Source organism: Bos mutus, chromosome 22 (assembly GCF_027580195.1).
Source record: "Bos mutus isolate GX-2022 chromosome 22, NWIPB_WYAK_1.1, whole genome shotgun sequence".
Lineage (NCBI taxonomy): Eukaryota > Metazoa > Chordata > Mammalia > Artiodactyla > Bovidae > Bos > Bos mutus.
The window spans coordinates 58,608,158-58,621,284 of record NC_091638.1 but is presented as its reverse complement, the minus strand read 5'-3'; the positions used below and the strand labels follow the sequence as shown (position 1 = coordinate 58,621,284).

General features: G+C 51.2%; 1 protein-coding gene across 1 annotated transcript in view; it reads right to left on the bottom strand.

Annotated features, from left to right (window-relative positions):
* The window catches only part of NUP210 (nucleoporin 210), a 91,528-nt gene extending 89,513 nt beyond the window's left edge, over positions 1 to 2,015 (bottom strand). The window contains exon 1 of the mRNA XM_070360418.1: positions 1,389 to 2,015. Within this exon, the coding sequence (XP_070216519.1) occupies positions 1,389 to 1,561 (173 nt within the window). The 5' untranslated portion in view covers positions 1,562 to 2,015. The remainder of the gene's footprint in view (positions 1 to 1,388) is intronic.
* Between the last annotated feature and the right edge of the window lie 11,112 nt (positions 2,016 to 13,127).

Sequence of the window (13,127 nt, the reverse complement as noted above, 5' to 3'; positions counted from 1 at the left end):
GAGCCCCAGCAGCATGCTCTGTCGATGTGCACGCACTACTGGCCCCACAGACTTAACACACGCTGGACTCTGTAATGGGATCACACCTGTTACAGTCTAGCCTGGAAACAGGCAACCAAAGGAAGGAGCAGGGTGTAGCAGTGGGCGGCACCCCTCCCTTTCATCTCCAGCAAGGTGGCAGGGAGGTGTGGTAGAGCCTCGGCCACACCCAGCACTCAGCACCCCGCTAGGAATAGGAGTGGAGGCCACTTCAGGCCGCCTTCTTCTCCATCCGAGGGATGGAGCAGCTGGACCGCATCACCCAACCACCTTGGGGTGAGGCGGACCCCTCGTCTCATTAGCTCCTGGGGTTCCCAGATCACACCCCCCACAAGGTGCAGAATTCCTGAGCCCCCAGCAAGCTAGGAATCCAGGCCAACCCTGCTCTGTGGGCAACCTGGGGTGAATCACCAATCATTCCTTTGCATCTTTCATCTGTAATGTAGGTGTAAGTGTTAGTCGCTAAGTCCTGCCTGAGTCTTTGTGACCCCATGGACTGTAGCCCACCAGGCTCCTCTGTCCATGGCATTCTCCAGGCAAGAATACTGGACTGTGTTGCCATTTCTTTCTCCAATGTAGGTGTATCATGTGTTAAAAACCAAGGGTTTGTCCGAAAGATCTCTCATCAAAGGCTTACATTCCTTCCCAAGACGCTGCACTGCTGACTCAACTCCCACGCACACCTTCCCGGCTTGCCCACAAGCCAGGTTCCCACACCAGTCCGGCGCCAGGAACGAGTCACCAGACAAACTCCAGCGAGCTGCCTGGGTCCCCAACCCAGGGCTCTGCAGGGCGCCAACTACCCCTCCCCGAGCCTGAAGGAGAACGGGGTGCGACCACGTGGACGCGCATCCCGGGCCGGCAGCTCTCCTCTGCGACCCTCTCCACCAGCAGAGGGTCCCTCCGGAAGGCCCGGACCGACAGGCCTTCGGAGACCCTCAGCAGCGCCCGCCAGACGCCCTCCGCGAGTCCAGCCTACCGCTGGGCTCCCGGCCGCACCCCCGCGCCCCGGCAGGCCCCCTCCTGCCCGAGCGCGCCGAGGCCCGGGCGGCGCCATGCGCAGTGGCGGCGACCCGCGCGCACGCCGCCGGGTCACGAGTGGCCAGTAGCCGGGGCAGTGGCCGATCGGCCGCCAACCCAGGGCCCGAGAGCGCGCGCCGGCGCACCTGCTGCGCGGGCCTGCGGGGGAGCGCGGCTCCCCGCCTCCCGGCGCCGGCCGGGCCCGAAGGCCGCGCGCCGCAGGCCCCGCCGGACCTGCCCGGGGCCGCGGCCATCTCCCCGCGCCCGCGCACCTGCAGCGCGCCCGCCCGGCCGCCCGCGTCCAAGGCCCGCGCCGGGCCGCGCCTCACCAGCGGTAGCAGCCCTCCGAGGCCTCCAGCGTGAAGTTCACGCGCGTGGCCCGCGTGAAGGGCAGCAGCACCTTGGGGATGTTGAGCTTGGCCGCCAGCGCGCCGGGGCCCAGCGCCAGCAGCCCCGAGAGCAGGAGCAGCAGCGGCCGCAGCGCCCGGCCCCCAGCCGCCATCCTAGCCGCGCTTCACCTCTCGCGACCCGGTGCCCGGCGGCCCGCGCGCTCCCCTCGCGCCCTCCGTCCCCGGTCGCGCGCGCCCGGCTGGCAGGTGATAAGCGCGGGAGGGAGTGGGGCGGGGCGAGGGCCGCGGCCCTAGGCCACTTCCTGGGCCCTGGCGGGACCTGAGCGCGGGAACTGAAGGGGCCGGGCTCCCAGCCCCAGCCCCGGGCCCTGCGGGGCGGAGCGAGGGGCTGGGGCGCGCGCCGGGGCCCCGCGGTGGGTGGGTGAGTGGGATGGGGCGTGCGCCCGAGTCACCGCGGGCAGGGTGAATACGGCGCCGGCCTGCAGGCCACCCCTCGACCACGCGGGAAGCGCTGCACAACAGTTTCCTGGCCTCCACCTTCAGACCCCTGGTTTCAGACTCCTCTCTGCCACCTGCAGCCGTTCACTGGGCCCCGTGCAGCGCCTCTGGCCAGTGAGCCTGGCCAAGGCCCGACAAACAAGTCAGCTGGGCTCTTGAGACCTCGAGCTGGGTCAGAGGAGACCCCCATCAACACGCGAAGGAACAGGCTCCCAGGAAATCCGGAATGTGTACGCATCCTGGCCTAGGCATCCAAAAGAGGCGCCCAGTTCCGCAAGTATAAGCCACCTGCCGAAGTCCTGGACGCTTCTACCTCCCCCCAGGGAGGCACTGTGACCCCCAGTTCTCGAGGAGAAACAAGGTGAGTTGGCCTGAAGGCCGCTCAGCCACGAAGGACAGCGCCGAGGCTCTCAGACCCCAAAGCCCAGTTCTCTGCGCTGCACCCACTCTCTTCCTTCCGGAAGCCACGGGGAGGTTACTCCAAGGGCAGATTTAGGGGCCGACACCGCCAGCGCACATCCTGCCGCTCCTCTGCCCTCAACCGCGCAAGGGAGGGAACGCTCAGCGTCAGTGAATTCTGGGCGCAGAAGTCTGCGATCTTAAATTCAATCTACGGGTTGTGCTCTGGGTTTGTAGTTAGTTGTCTTTGTCCTGACTTACAGGAGGAGAGGGCTCAGCATGTACCCTACTCCCAGTTAAGATGCTAATCTGTTGCGCTGCGGGGAGGCCCCAGCCTATGGGAGGTCAGGAAAGGGCGGAGCAAGTGCTCAGGGGCCCCTAGTGTGAAGGGTCCAGGAAGTGTGCCCTGAATTGTAACCTGGGAGGCCCCTTGATCCCCTGGAGGAGGGCATGGCTACCCACTCCAGTATTCTTGCCTGGAGAATCCCATGGACAGAGGAGCCTGGTGGGCTGCAGTCCGTGGGGTTGCAAAGAGTCAGACAGGACTGAGCGACAAACCCTTGGGCTTTTCAGGCCCCTTGATGACCCTGTCTGAGGGTGAAGGGAGAGGCTGAACTTCAGTTCTGCTGGGAAAGGCTTCTAGGAGGAGGCAGCCCCTGTGTTGGGCAAAGACATCTTACTGGGTCTCAGAGAGGCCCCGATGGCCTAAGCCTGCTCCTCAGGGGCCAGCCAGCTTTGCAACAGTAGGGAGGGGTGTTTGGGGATCACCCTCAAAGCCTTTCCTGGCGGCTCAGATGGTAAAGAGCCTGCCTGCCGTGTGGAAGACCCAGGTTCGATCCCTGGGTCCAGAAGATCCCCTGGAGAAGGACATGGCAACCCACTCCAGTATTCTTACCAGGAGAATCCCGTGCATGGAGGAGCCTGGCTGGCTACAGTCCATGGGATCACAAAGAGTGGGACTCGACTGAGCTATTTCACTTTCACTTCCATTCAAGGCCTAAAGGCCCAGAGATCTCTGTGAGCTGGGCTCTTCCCTGTGTGAAGCCAAGGGCTCTGGGAGGGGAAATTCCAGTGGGCTCTCTTATGTAAAGAAATAAGAGTTGTATGAAAAAAACAGCCCGAGAGTGGGTATCTGTGAGGAATTCTTAGTGTTCTTGTTTGCATATTTTATTGATTCGTTTTTTAGTAAATAACGGATGGTTTAAGCTAAAAAGGCTGAAAAGAGCTCATAGTAAAAGTGACTCCCCCCTTCTCCCCCTCACCCAGCTCCCTTCCCAGAGGCAATCAGTGTTTTCTATTTGGGTATGCTTCCAGACAGATTTTATGCATACATAAGCAAATACATGCATGTATACATTTGAAATTCATGATATAACTCGTCATGTTCCAATCTGCCCACTTAAATTGGCAAACCAGGAGCCTTGCCCAGCAGGTAAGTAAATACAAGGGACTCGGCGGGCCATCAGGGATCTTAAGCCCCTCTGGCCCATCGGAAGCATGAGTCCCTGTGTGAAAGGACCCCCCTTTCCAGATCTTCTGATTATTGAGGAGACACCAGTGATGTCGGTTCGTAGATAAAACATCTTGACTGTGAGTGAATGTAATTTATCTTGGACATTTACCCCAGGAAAATGAAAGCTTAAGCCCATACATACAAAAGCCCACACATACAGTGTTCAAGGCAGCTTTATTCTGACCAACCCAACACTGAAGGCAGCACAGGAGTCCTTCCACGGGGGATGGCTAAACAGACTGGTCAATCGACCCCATGAAATGCTCCTCGGCAACAAGGGAAAACAGCTGATACGCTCAGTAACTCCAATTGGAAGGAAGTTATGCTAAGTGGAAAAAAGCCAATCACAAAAGGTTACATATGGCATAATTCCATTCATATAACATTCTTTCAAATGGAAAAATTGTAGAACTGGAGAACAGGTGAGTGCTTGACAGGGGTGAGAGCCAGACAGGGGAGGGGTAGGTGGTGATGCGGCTGTAAAATATGAAATCTTTGTGGGGATGGACATGCGTCTTGACTGTGAAAAAGCGAATGTGTTAGTCGCTCAGCTGTGTCTGACTCTACGACCCCATGGATTGTAGCCCACTGGGCTTGAAGCCCATGGGATTCTCAAAGGCAAGAATACTGGAGTAGGTTGCCATCCCATCTCCAGAGGATCTTCCCAACCCAGGAATTGTAGCTGGGTCTCCTGCATCGCAGGGTAAACCCTGGTTACAATATGTCCTGTGGGTTTTTTTCTAATTGACACATACTTGATTTATTGATACAGTGTTGTCTTAGTTTCAGGTATACAGCAAAATGATTCATTTATTTGTTTTTCAAATTCTTTTCCATTATAAATTATTACCAGATACTGAGAGAGTTCCCTGTGTGTCCAATGGTTCTGTAAGAAGTCGCCGTGGGCGGGGTGGGGGGTGGGGACTGGGAAGAGGGTGCGCAGGATCTCTCTGTCTTAAACATGTCTCTCTCTGTGTCTTGCATGGGAAACTTTCATGGGGTCCAGGGCTAAGACTCTTTCCCAATGGGGTCCATCCTGGTCAGGAACTAAGACTCCAGGCTTCCAATGCAGGGACCCGGGTTCCATCCCTGGTCAGGGAACCAGATCCCACGTGACACAGCCAAGACCCAGCACAGCCAAATACATAAATAAACACTAAAAAAAGGAGTTGCCTGTGAAGCTATAATTACCTAAAAAGAAAAAAGTTAATTATGCAAACGGAAAAGCAAGCGTACAAACAGGCCTAACAAAATACTCTGGGTAGACACAGCTTGTTGACCACCCGTACGCTTACTTTAAGGCAGTCAGGAAATTTCCCCTGAGGAAACCAGCCAACGGGAAGCAACAAAATGATGGACAGAACATTTCCCTTCGCTCTTTCTTTTGCCCTTAGCCCTGCCCACCCCAGCCCCGCCCAGCTGCCCACGAACCTGGTAAGGGGCGGCGTCTGGGTCCCAAACTCTAAGCAGCACCTGCCCTCTGTGTGTGGGCTGTGTGCGCGCCCTGCCTCTCGGTACCTTCTCTGGGAATCGAGTGCTTTATCTGAGTTTCAGGGGGATAGGGGGCCTGGCCTGAGCAGGCCATGCTGCCCCAGGCACAGAGAGCCCCGGGGAAGGAAGGGACCCCACGTTTGTCTGCCCGATAAATAAAATGAGATAGGACAGTGACTTCTCTCAGTATGCACCATGCCTGTCGTCTCCTACCACTCGGAAAAAATTTGCAGAGCTGAGGACCACCGGTACTGGTATTTCCTATTTGTCTTCAAACCAAAGCTTCACACTTATTTAAGAAGGAGACTTTGTCAGTTCTGTAAATAGGAACGCAGCATCAGTTGCTCAAATAGTAGCCATAAAATAAATACGAGACAATAGGATGCCATGATTCTACCAGGAGACACTGCTTGCAGAGCCCAAGGCCCACGCTCTCTGTTCCTGGGCAGAGGACCAAGCCCCGGCCAACAAGGACCTTTCTCCAGGAGCGAATGAGGGTCGAGAGGGGATTTCAAAGGCCAGCAACCTGCTTCTACTGGCATGCTGTCATATTAGAATCTATCTCCCACCTTTTTGCAACAAATACATTTTTTAAATGGTGCAGTGGAGAGGCTCAAGCATTCACAGCAGTTGCCAGAAGAGCATAATGAAGCCCCCGGCGGGACCATCCACCCCCACGACCCCGGCTGTGGCCAGCCTCGCTCCTTCTGCACCTAACCCCAGCCCCTCCCCGTCTCATTTTGAAACAAATCCGAGACATCTTACCATTTCATCTGCATTTCAGTGTGCGTATCGCTAAAAGATAAGAACCCTTTTACATGTACACGATAACCACAAAACTATCACATCTAAAAAACGACCAGTAATTCCTCAGTCATAAAATATCCAATCAGAGTTCAAACTTCCAACTGTCATAGTTTGTTTTTTCACAGTTTGTACTTTCAGAATCCATCCAAGGAAGGTTCACATGTTGCAAGGGGCAGAAATGAGCTTTTAATCTGCAGGTTCCCCGTCCGGCTCTCTCTGCCTCCAGGCATTGTCTGTGTTCCTCTTGCGATAACAGTTCTTCTTTAGAGCACCCTCACTCACGCCTGCCCACCCCCATGCCATCCACCTGTGGCACCTGCCTGGCAGCAGTGGTCCTCCTGCAGCATGAGGCCACAGCTAGCTTCTGGTCATGGTCCCTGAGGATTTAGGAAAAAGGTGGGGGGTCCCCACTGTGGGCCTTTAGCACCGTCTCTGAGCTGGAAACCTCAGCATTTACGGAAATAAAAAATAAGAAAAAGGCTCGCCGCAATGGAACAGCTTCAACCCTGGCAAAATGCTTTCTAAAACTTCAAGGGAATGGCACCGTTTAATTAAGCAGAAATTGCAGCTTTTTACCAGTGCTCAGACATGCTGCCTGCTCACGGGATCTAATTGTGATTTGTGCATTCATGCTCACGAGGGACGGTTTTCTCCCACTTGCCACTTCCATCCCCTGCCAGATCAGGGAATGCCCGGGCCAGTCCTCTGTCCCTGGGCCACCGAAGCCCTCATGCTCACCCCCTGCTCTCTTCTTCCCCGAAGACCTCACTGTGGGACAGTGGAGGCAGGAAAAGCTGGCTGAAGCGCCACACTGTCAAGCCCCTCAGAAGCGCTGGCATGCGTGCTAACCCAGCCGCCAAGCCTGACGCCAGCAGCCCTGGAGGGACACACAGGGGCTCTCGACCTCACCAGGCCGCCGAAAACTGGAGGAGGGGGGACGTCCCTGGTGGGCCACTGGCCAAGACTCCGTGCTTCCAAAGTAGGGGCCCTGGCTTGGATCCTTGGTCAGGGAACTAGATGCCACACTCCACAACTGAGAGCTTGCATGCCACAACGAAGGTGGGAGATTCTGCACAGTCAAATAAATAAATCTGAAAAATACTGCAGGAGAGTATGTGCCAACCCTGGCTTCCCAGATGGGCCCAGCCCACCACCAGGCAGCGGACGCTGGTACCAGAGTGGTCGACACAGACCACAGTACACGCCTGCCTGGCCCACCCTGCAGAGCCCCCCAGATGCCTTTGACAGAAGAGTCTAAACTCCGTGATCTTCAGGCCCCTCCGGGTATATCTGCTTCCCACACAGCATCACCTCTTCCATCCACCTCTCAGGCCCTCTCCTCCAGTCTGGACACACCTGGCTACTTCAACCTCTTAGGGGCGAACATTTTTTTCTAACACTCTTTTATAAGACAAAATTATTTTTTGATTTTTTAATTAAAAATATTTTTATTTTTATTAAAAATTAAATATTACAGCCCCAAAGGAAAAGGTAATAGATTATTCTTTTTAATTATATTAGTATTTTTTTAAAAACATACATATCTGCCCATTGCAGTAATAAATAACATCAGGGTGTACGGGTCCATTTACGAAATCAGAATGCAATTAAAAAGAAATTTGCAGTTTCGGGGGGCTTCCCTGGTGACTCAGTGGTGAGGATTCCACCTGCCAATGCAGGAGACACAGGTTCCATCCCTGACATGGGACAATCCCACACGCCGCAGGGCATCTAAGCCAGTTCACCACTGTTGAGCCTGAGCTCTAGAGTCTGAGACCTCCAGCTACTGAAGCCCGCAAGCCCTAGAGCCTGGTCTCTGCAACGAGAAGCCACCACAATCAGAAGCCTGCACACCGCAGCTACAGAGTAGCCCCCGCTCACCGCAACCAGAGACAAGCCCGTGAAGCAAGGAAGACCCAGCATAGCCAAAAACACATAAATCAATAAAATTATTTTAAAAAATCATTAAGATGATAAACTTTACATGAACTTTACCACAACAACAAAAAAACTATTAAAAAAAAAAACCCTTAACAGTAGCCACAGTAACTCTTTGGAACTTAAACCTACAAAGGCTTTCGGGCATCTGTGTATTTCATCCCTGTGTGATGAATTAGAAACATACGGTGTGTCTTTCATCACTGACATTAATATTGCCTGTGCATGGTGGTTACAGAAACCAGACAAACTTCAGTCCATCTTGTTATTGTCTTCAGCATCTCTGGACAATGCACCTTCATGCTGTGGGCAGCCCCCAGCCCATCCTCGGGCACAGCTTACTCTGAGGCCTGTGCGTATGCTGCTCGGATGCCTTCCCTGCTCCCTTTTGGCTGTGTGGCCCTGAGAAGGTAATTGGTTACACCTTCATTGATAACATGGCGTTCCTTATGGTCTGCAAGGCACAGAGATTCCATTGATAGGACATGTAGCCTTAGGACAGGGCTTAGGACACTATGTAGTAATTGACTAATTACTTTCTCCACAAGGAGGACATTCCTCTTCCTCAGACAGAAAACACTACCCAGATTTCTTTCCTTCAAATTGTTTCCCAATATTTAACAATCAGGTTTGTTTTTTTTTTTTTTTTTACATAAAATCTAGCTTTATAATTTCTTTCAAAACATCAGAAGTTTAAAAAAATATATCAGAAGTGCTGGCAACACAGGACTCATCTTTCCACAGGGTAATGACTTGCCAGAGACGAGTGGCCAACATCTTTTGAAAGAAGGATTTTCAACCTCCCCAGTCTGCCACAGTCCCCACCACTCCCTACTCATCCCAGTGAGCTTTACATTATACATAAATAAAAATTCAAACCCAGGAAACAAGATACATTAGGAAACTTTCGTTTCACCCAGACTTGCCAACGCAGTGCTCAGGAGGAACTTTGGGTTTTCCCGTAACTTTCCGTACGTTCACTGCGAAGAAGCTACAGTCTGTCAGCCTTGCAGCAGGCCTCGGATGTCTGCCCTCGGGCCCAGACGCCTGTCAGAGCAAGGATGACTTCCTGTGTGAAGCTGCGCTCTCCCTCCCCGCCCATCCAGCAGGGCACTTGTTATCTTTTCAGAGAACAGCCAGGCAGCTTTAGCTCAACTGTTTGGGGGGTTCTTTTTGTTTCTTGTTTTGTTTTTGTAACTCTCGCCCTGGGCATGTGGGATTTTAGTTTCACGACCAGGGATCGAGCCCATGCCCCCTGCAGTGGAAGCAGAGTCTTAGCCGCTGGACCGACAGGAAGTCCCGAAACTGTTGACAACATCACAATATTTACATCACAAAGGTGCCACATTAGAATGTGTCAAATCCTACCGTCCTCTAAGTCAGAACGTGACTTGAGTGAATAATCTAGCTTTTGCATCCAATAGAAACTTTGATGAACTCGGTTTAAGTAGCTGGTGGGAGTGGGGGGTGCGGTTCTTTGCTCCCATTTTTACTCCGTGGGCCCAGAATGCTTTCTGCAGGACTGAGAAAGGCAGTGTCTATCAGGGAGGGGAAATTTCCCTCTTCCCCCATTGAGTTCCTGTGGCTGAGCTAATAATAAAATGGACATAAGACACATAAGTAAATAAATTTTAATTTGTGCTCATAGAGGTTTCATAAATGGGACCTAAGAGGGGGCCAAAGCAAGCAGCTTGTATATTTTTTTAGAGAAAGAATAAATTTGAGAGGAATTGACAGGAAAAAGGAAATGAGGCTTTGGGAACTCTAATCAGAGTTGGGCCTTGGGGTGGTAAATTAAAGAAGTAACAGGTGTTTATATAGACTCTCCGCCGTGGCTCCCCTATTTCTGGCAATAAGGGTTCCTTCCATTTCCAGACGCAGGCAGTGACCCTTTTACAGGACAGATTTATTTCCTGCTTTCTGGAAGGCAGAGAGGAGGGTCACAGGTTCCCTCTTGTATTAACATCTATCTCCAGTATTAGTCTCTCAGTTGTGCCCGACTCTTTGTGACCCTAAGGACTGTAGCCCTCCAAGCTCCTCAGTCCATGGAATTCTCCAGGCAAGAATACTGCAGTGGGTATCCATTCCTTCTCCAGGGGGTCTTCCTGACCCAGAGATTGAACCTGGATCTCCTGCATTGCAGGCAGATTCTTTACCATCTGAGCCACCAGCGAAGCCCTAAGTAATTTTAATTCAAAATAACCCAGTGTGCCATTAAGGCATATTTGGGGATGGGCTGACCTGGCAGAAACCATCTTTACTTGAGACTTCTTACTTTCTCTCCTACCATTTTTATCTCAGGGCAAAAAGAGAAGTTTGTGAGAATAAACTCAACTTCTCTACCAGCTGAAAATTAGAACTACTTGAATATGGTGTTAGAGTCAGTTTGTGGAGACCTAAAGAAATCATTCAGAAAACGAAGTTCATGGCATCTGGTCCCATCACTTCATGGGAAATAGATGGGGAAACAGTGGAAACAGTGGCAGACTTTATTTTGGGGGGCTCCAAAATCACTGCAGATGGTGACTGCAGCCATGAAATTAAAAGACGCTTACTCCTTGGAAGAAAAGTTATGACCAACCTAGATAGCATATTCAAAAGCAGAGACATTACTTTGCCAGCAAAGGTCCATCTAGTCAAGGCTATGGTTTTTCCAGTGGTCATGTATGGATGTGAGAGTTGGACTGTGAAGAAGGCTGAGCACCGAAGAATTGATGCTTTTGAACTGTGTTGTTGGAGAAGACTCCTGAGAGTCCCTTGGACTGCAAGGAGATCCAACCAGTCCATTCTGAAGGAGATCAGCCCTGGGATTTCTTTGGAGGGAATGATGCTGAAGCTGAAACTCCAGTACTTTGGCCACCTCATGCGAAGAGTTGACTCATTGGAAAAGACTCTGATGGTGGGAGGGATTGGGGGCAGGAGGAGAAGGGGACGACAGAGGATGAGATGGCTGGATGGCATCACTGACTCGATGGACTTGAGTCTGAAGGGACTCCGGGAGTTGGTGATGGACAGGGAGGCCTGGTGTGTGCGATTCATGGGGTCACGAAGTGTCGGACATGACTGAGTGACTGAACTGAACTGAACTGAACTGAACTGAAAGAAATCATACTGAGAAGATAAACATACAAACAGAGAATTCTCAGGAGAGAAAGTCCCAATGACCAATACACAGAAGAAGATCTGCCCATTCCTTGAGTCCAGGGAAAGGCAAAATAAAAAAGGAATGAGCTGTCGTTTCTCACTGATCAGATCAGCCAAACTTTTAAAGTCTGACTCTATCAAGTCTGAGCAAAGACAGGGGAAATGAAGTCTCTTGCACTGTTGGCGGAGGTGTTAATTGCTTCAGCCAATTGGAGGAGATTTTCAGTACATGTGTCTGCAAGTCCTTATTGAAAATCTGAGACCAGATATGTTTCAGAATTTTTTAAATAATGTTTATTTATTTATGTATTTATTTTCGGCTGTGCTGGTCTTCGTTGCTGTGTGCGCCTTTCTCTAGTTGTGGCCAGAGAGGGCTGCTCTCTAGTTGAAGCAGGCAGGCTTCTCATTGTGGCGGCTTCTCTTGCTGCCCGAGCTGTAGGGCACAAGGGGTTCAGCAGCTGCAGCCCCTGGGCTCCAGGGCACAGGCTCCATAGCTGCGGCCCACGGGCTCCGCTGCCCCGACGCACGTGGGCTCTTCCTGCACCAGGAACCAGTCCCGTGTCCTTGCACTGGCAGCTGGCTTCTTTACCACTGAGCCACCAGGGAAGCTCCTGTTTCAGATTCTTTTTGCTTTTCATTTAGTTTGAAAAGTCAAAGTGCAGAAACCCATTTTGCATCACCACTCCCAGTGAATTCAGGAACAGCACCTCCTGTCCACACTTTGTTCTTAAATGAAACATCAGTGTTCACACGGAATGGGCAGAAGACTTTAAACAGCCTCAACCAAGTATGCCAGTTTTCCCTGCAAAGGACTTTGATGAGAACGTACGGCGAAAGTGATATTAGAGGTTTGGGGGGTTGTTTTTTATTTCAGAATGATGGGGAGGGATCTTGGATCTGTATTTAGTAAGCCTGAACACAGACACAGTTCAAGACCTAGCAATTCATCTCATAAATATGTACCTTAGAATATGAGATTTGAACTTTTTTTCTCAATTAAAAAAAGTTTTGAAGCATAGTTGATTACAATGTTGTGTTAATTTCTGCTGTGCAGCAACGTGACTCAGTTATGAATAGACACAGTCTTTTATGTATTCTTTCCCGTTGTGGGGTATTACAGGACGTCGAATGTAGCTCCCTGTGCTATACAGCAGGGCTTTGTTCTTTATCCATCCTGTATATAACAGGTTGCACCTACTAATAGAATTTGAACTTTTCCGAGTGCAACCCACAGTATGAGAGACACCAGTCAGAGCCTTCCCTGGTTGTCCAGTGGTTAGGGCTCCGCGCTTCCACCGCCGGGGGGCACGGGTTCACTCCCTGCTCAGGGCACTAATATTCCACATGCTGCTCAGTGCAGTTAAAAAAACAAAACAACAAACCACGTGTGACCCATTTCACAATACTCTGTGTGAGTGAAACCAAAGTTTCATGAAACAGCATTTACCTTCCTGCAGGTGACCATTCTGATATCTTCTGCTTTGTATTTCATCGTTTGGGTGTTTAATATGTGCCAGACATAGTTCTAAGCCTTTTCCCCTATATTTCATTCTTTCAGAAGTTCTTGGATAACAACTCAATGATAAAAAAGCCAAATAACCCAATTTTAAAAATGAGCAAAGGGCCTGAATAGGTATTTTTCTGAAGAAGATACATAAACAGCCAATGGGAAAATGTCCATCATTATTAGCCACCAGGGAAATGTCAGTCAAAACCACAACAGATAGCATTTCACGTCAACTGGGGTGGCCGTGATAACCAAAAATGAGAAATACCAAGTGTTGGTGAGGCTGTGGGAACTGGAACCACAGGGAAGGAAAAACTTCCCCTGCCACGTTAGGGTCAGTAATGGGGGCAGATTAGCAAGAAGATAGACAATTAGGTACTGGAAGTTCACAGGAAAACATAACCTCTAAAGAGCTGAAGAC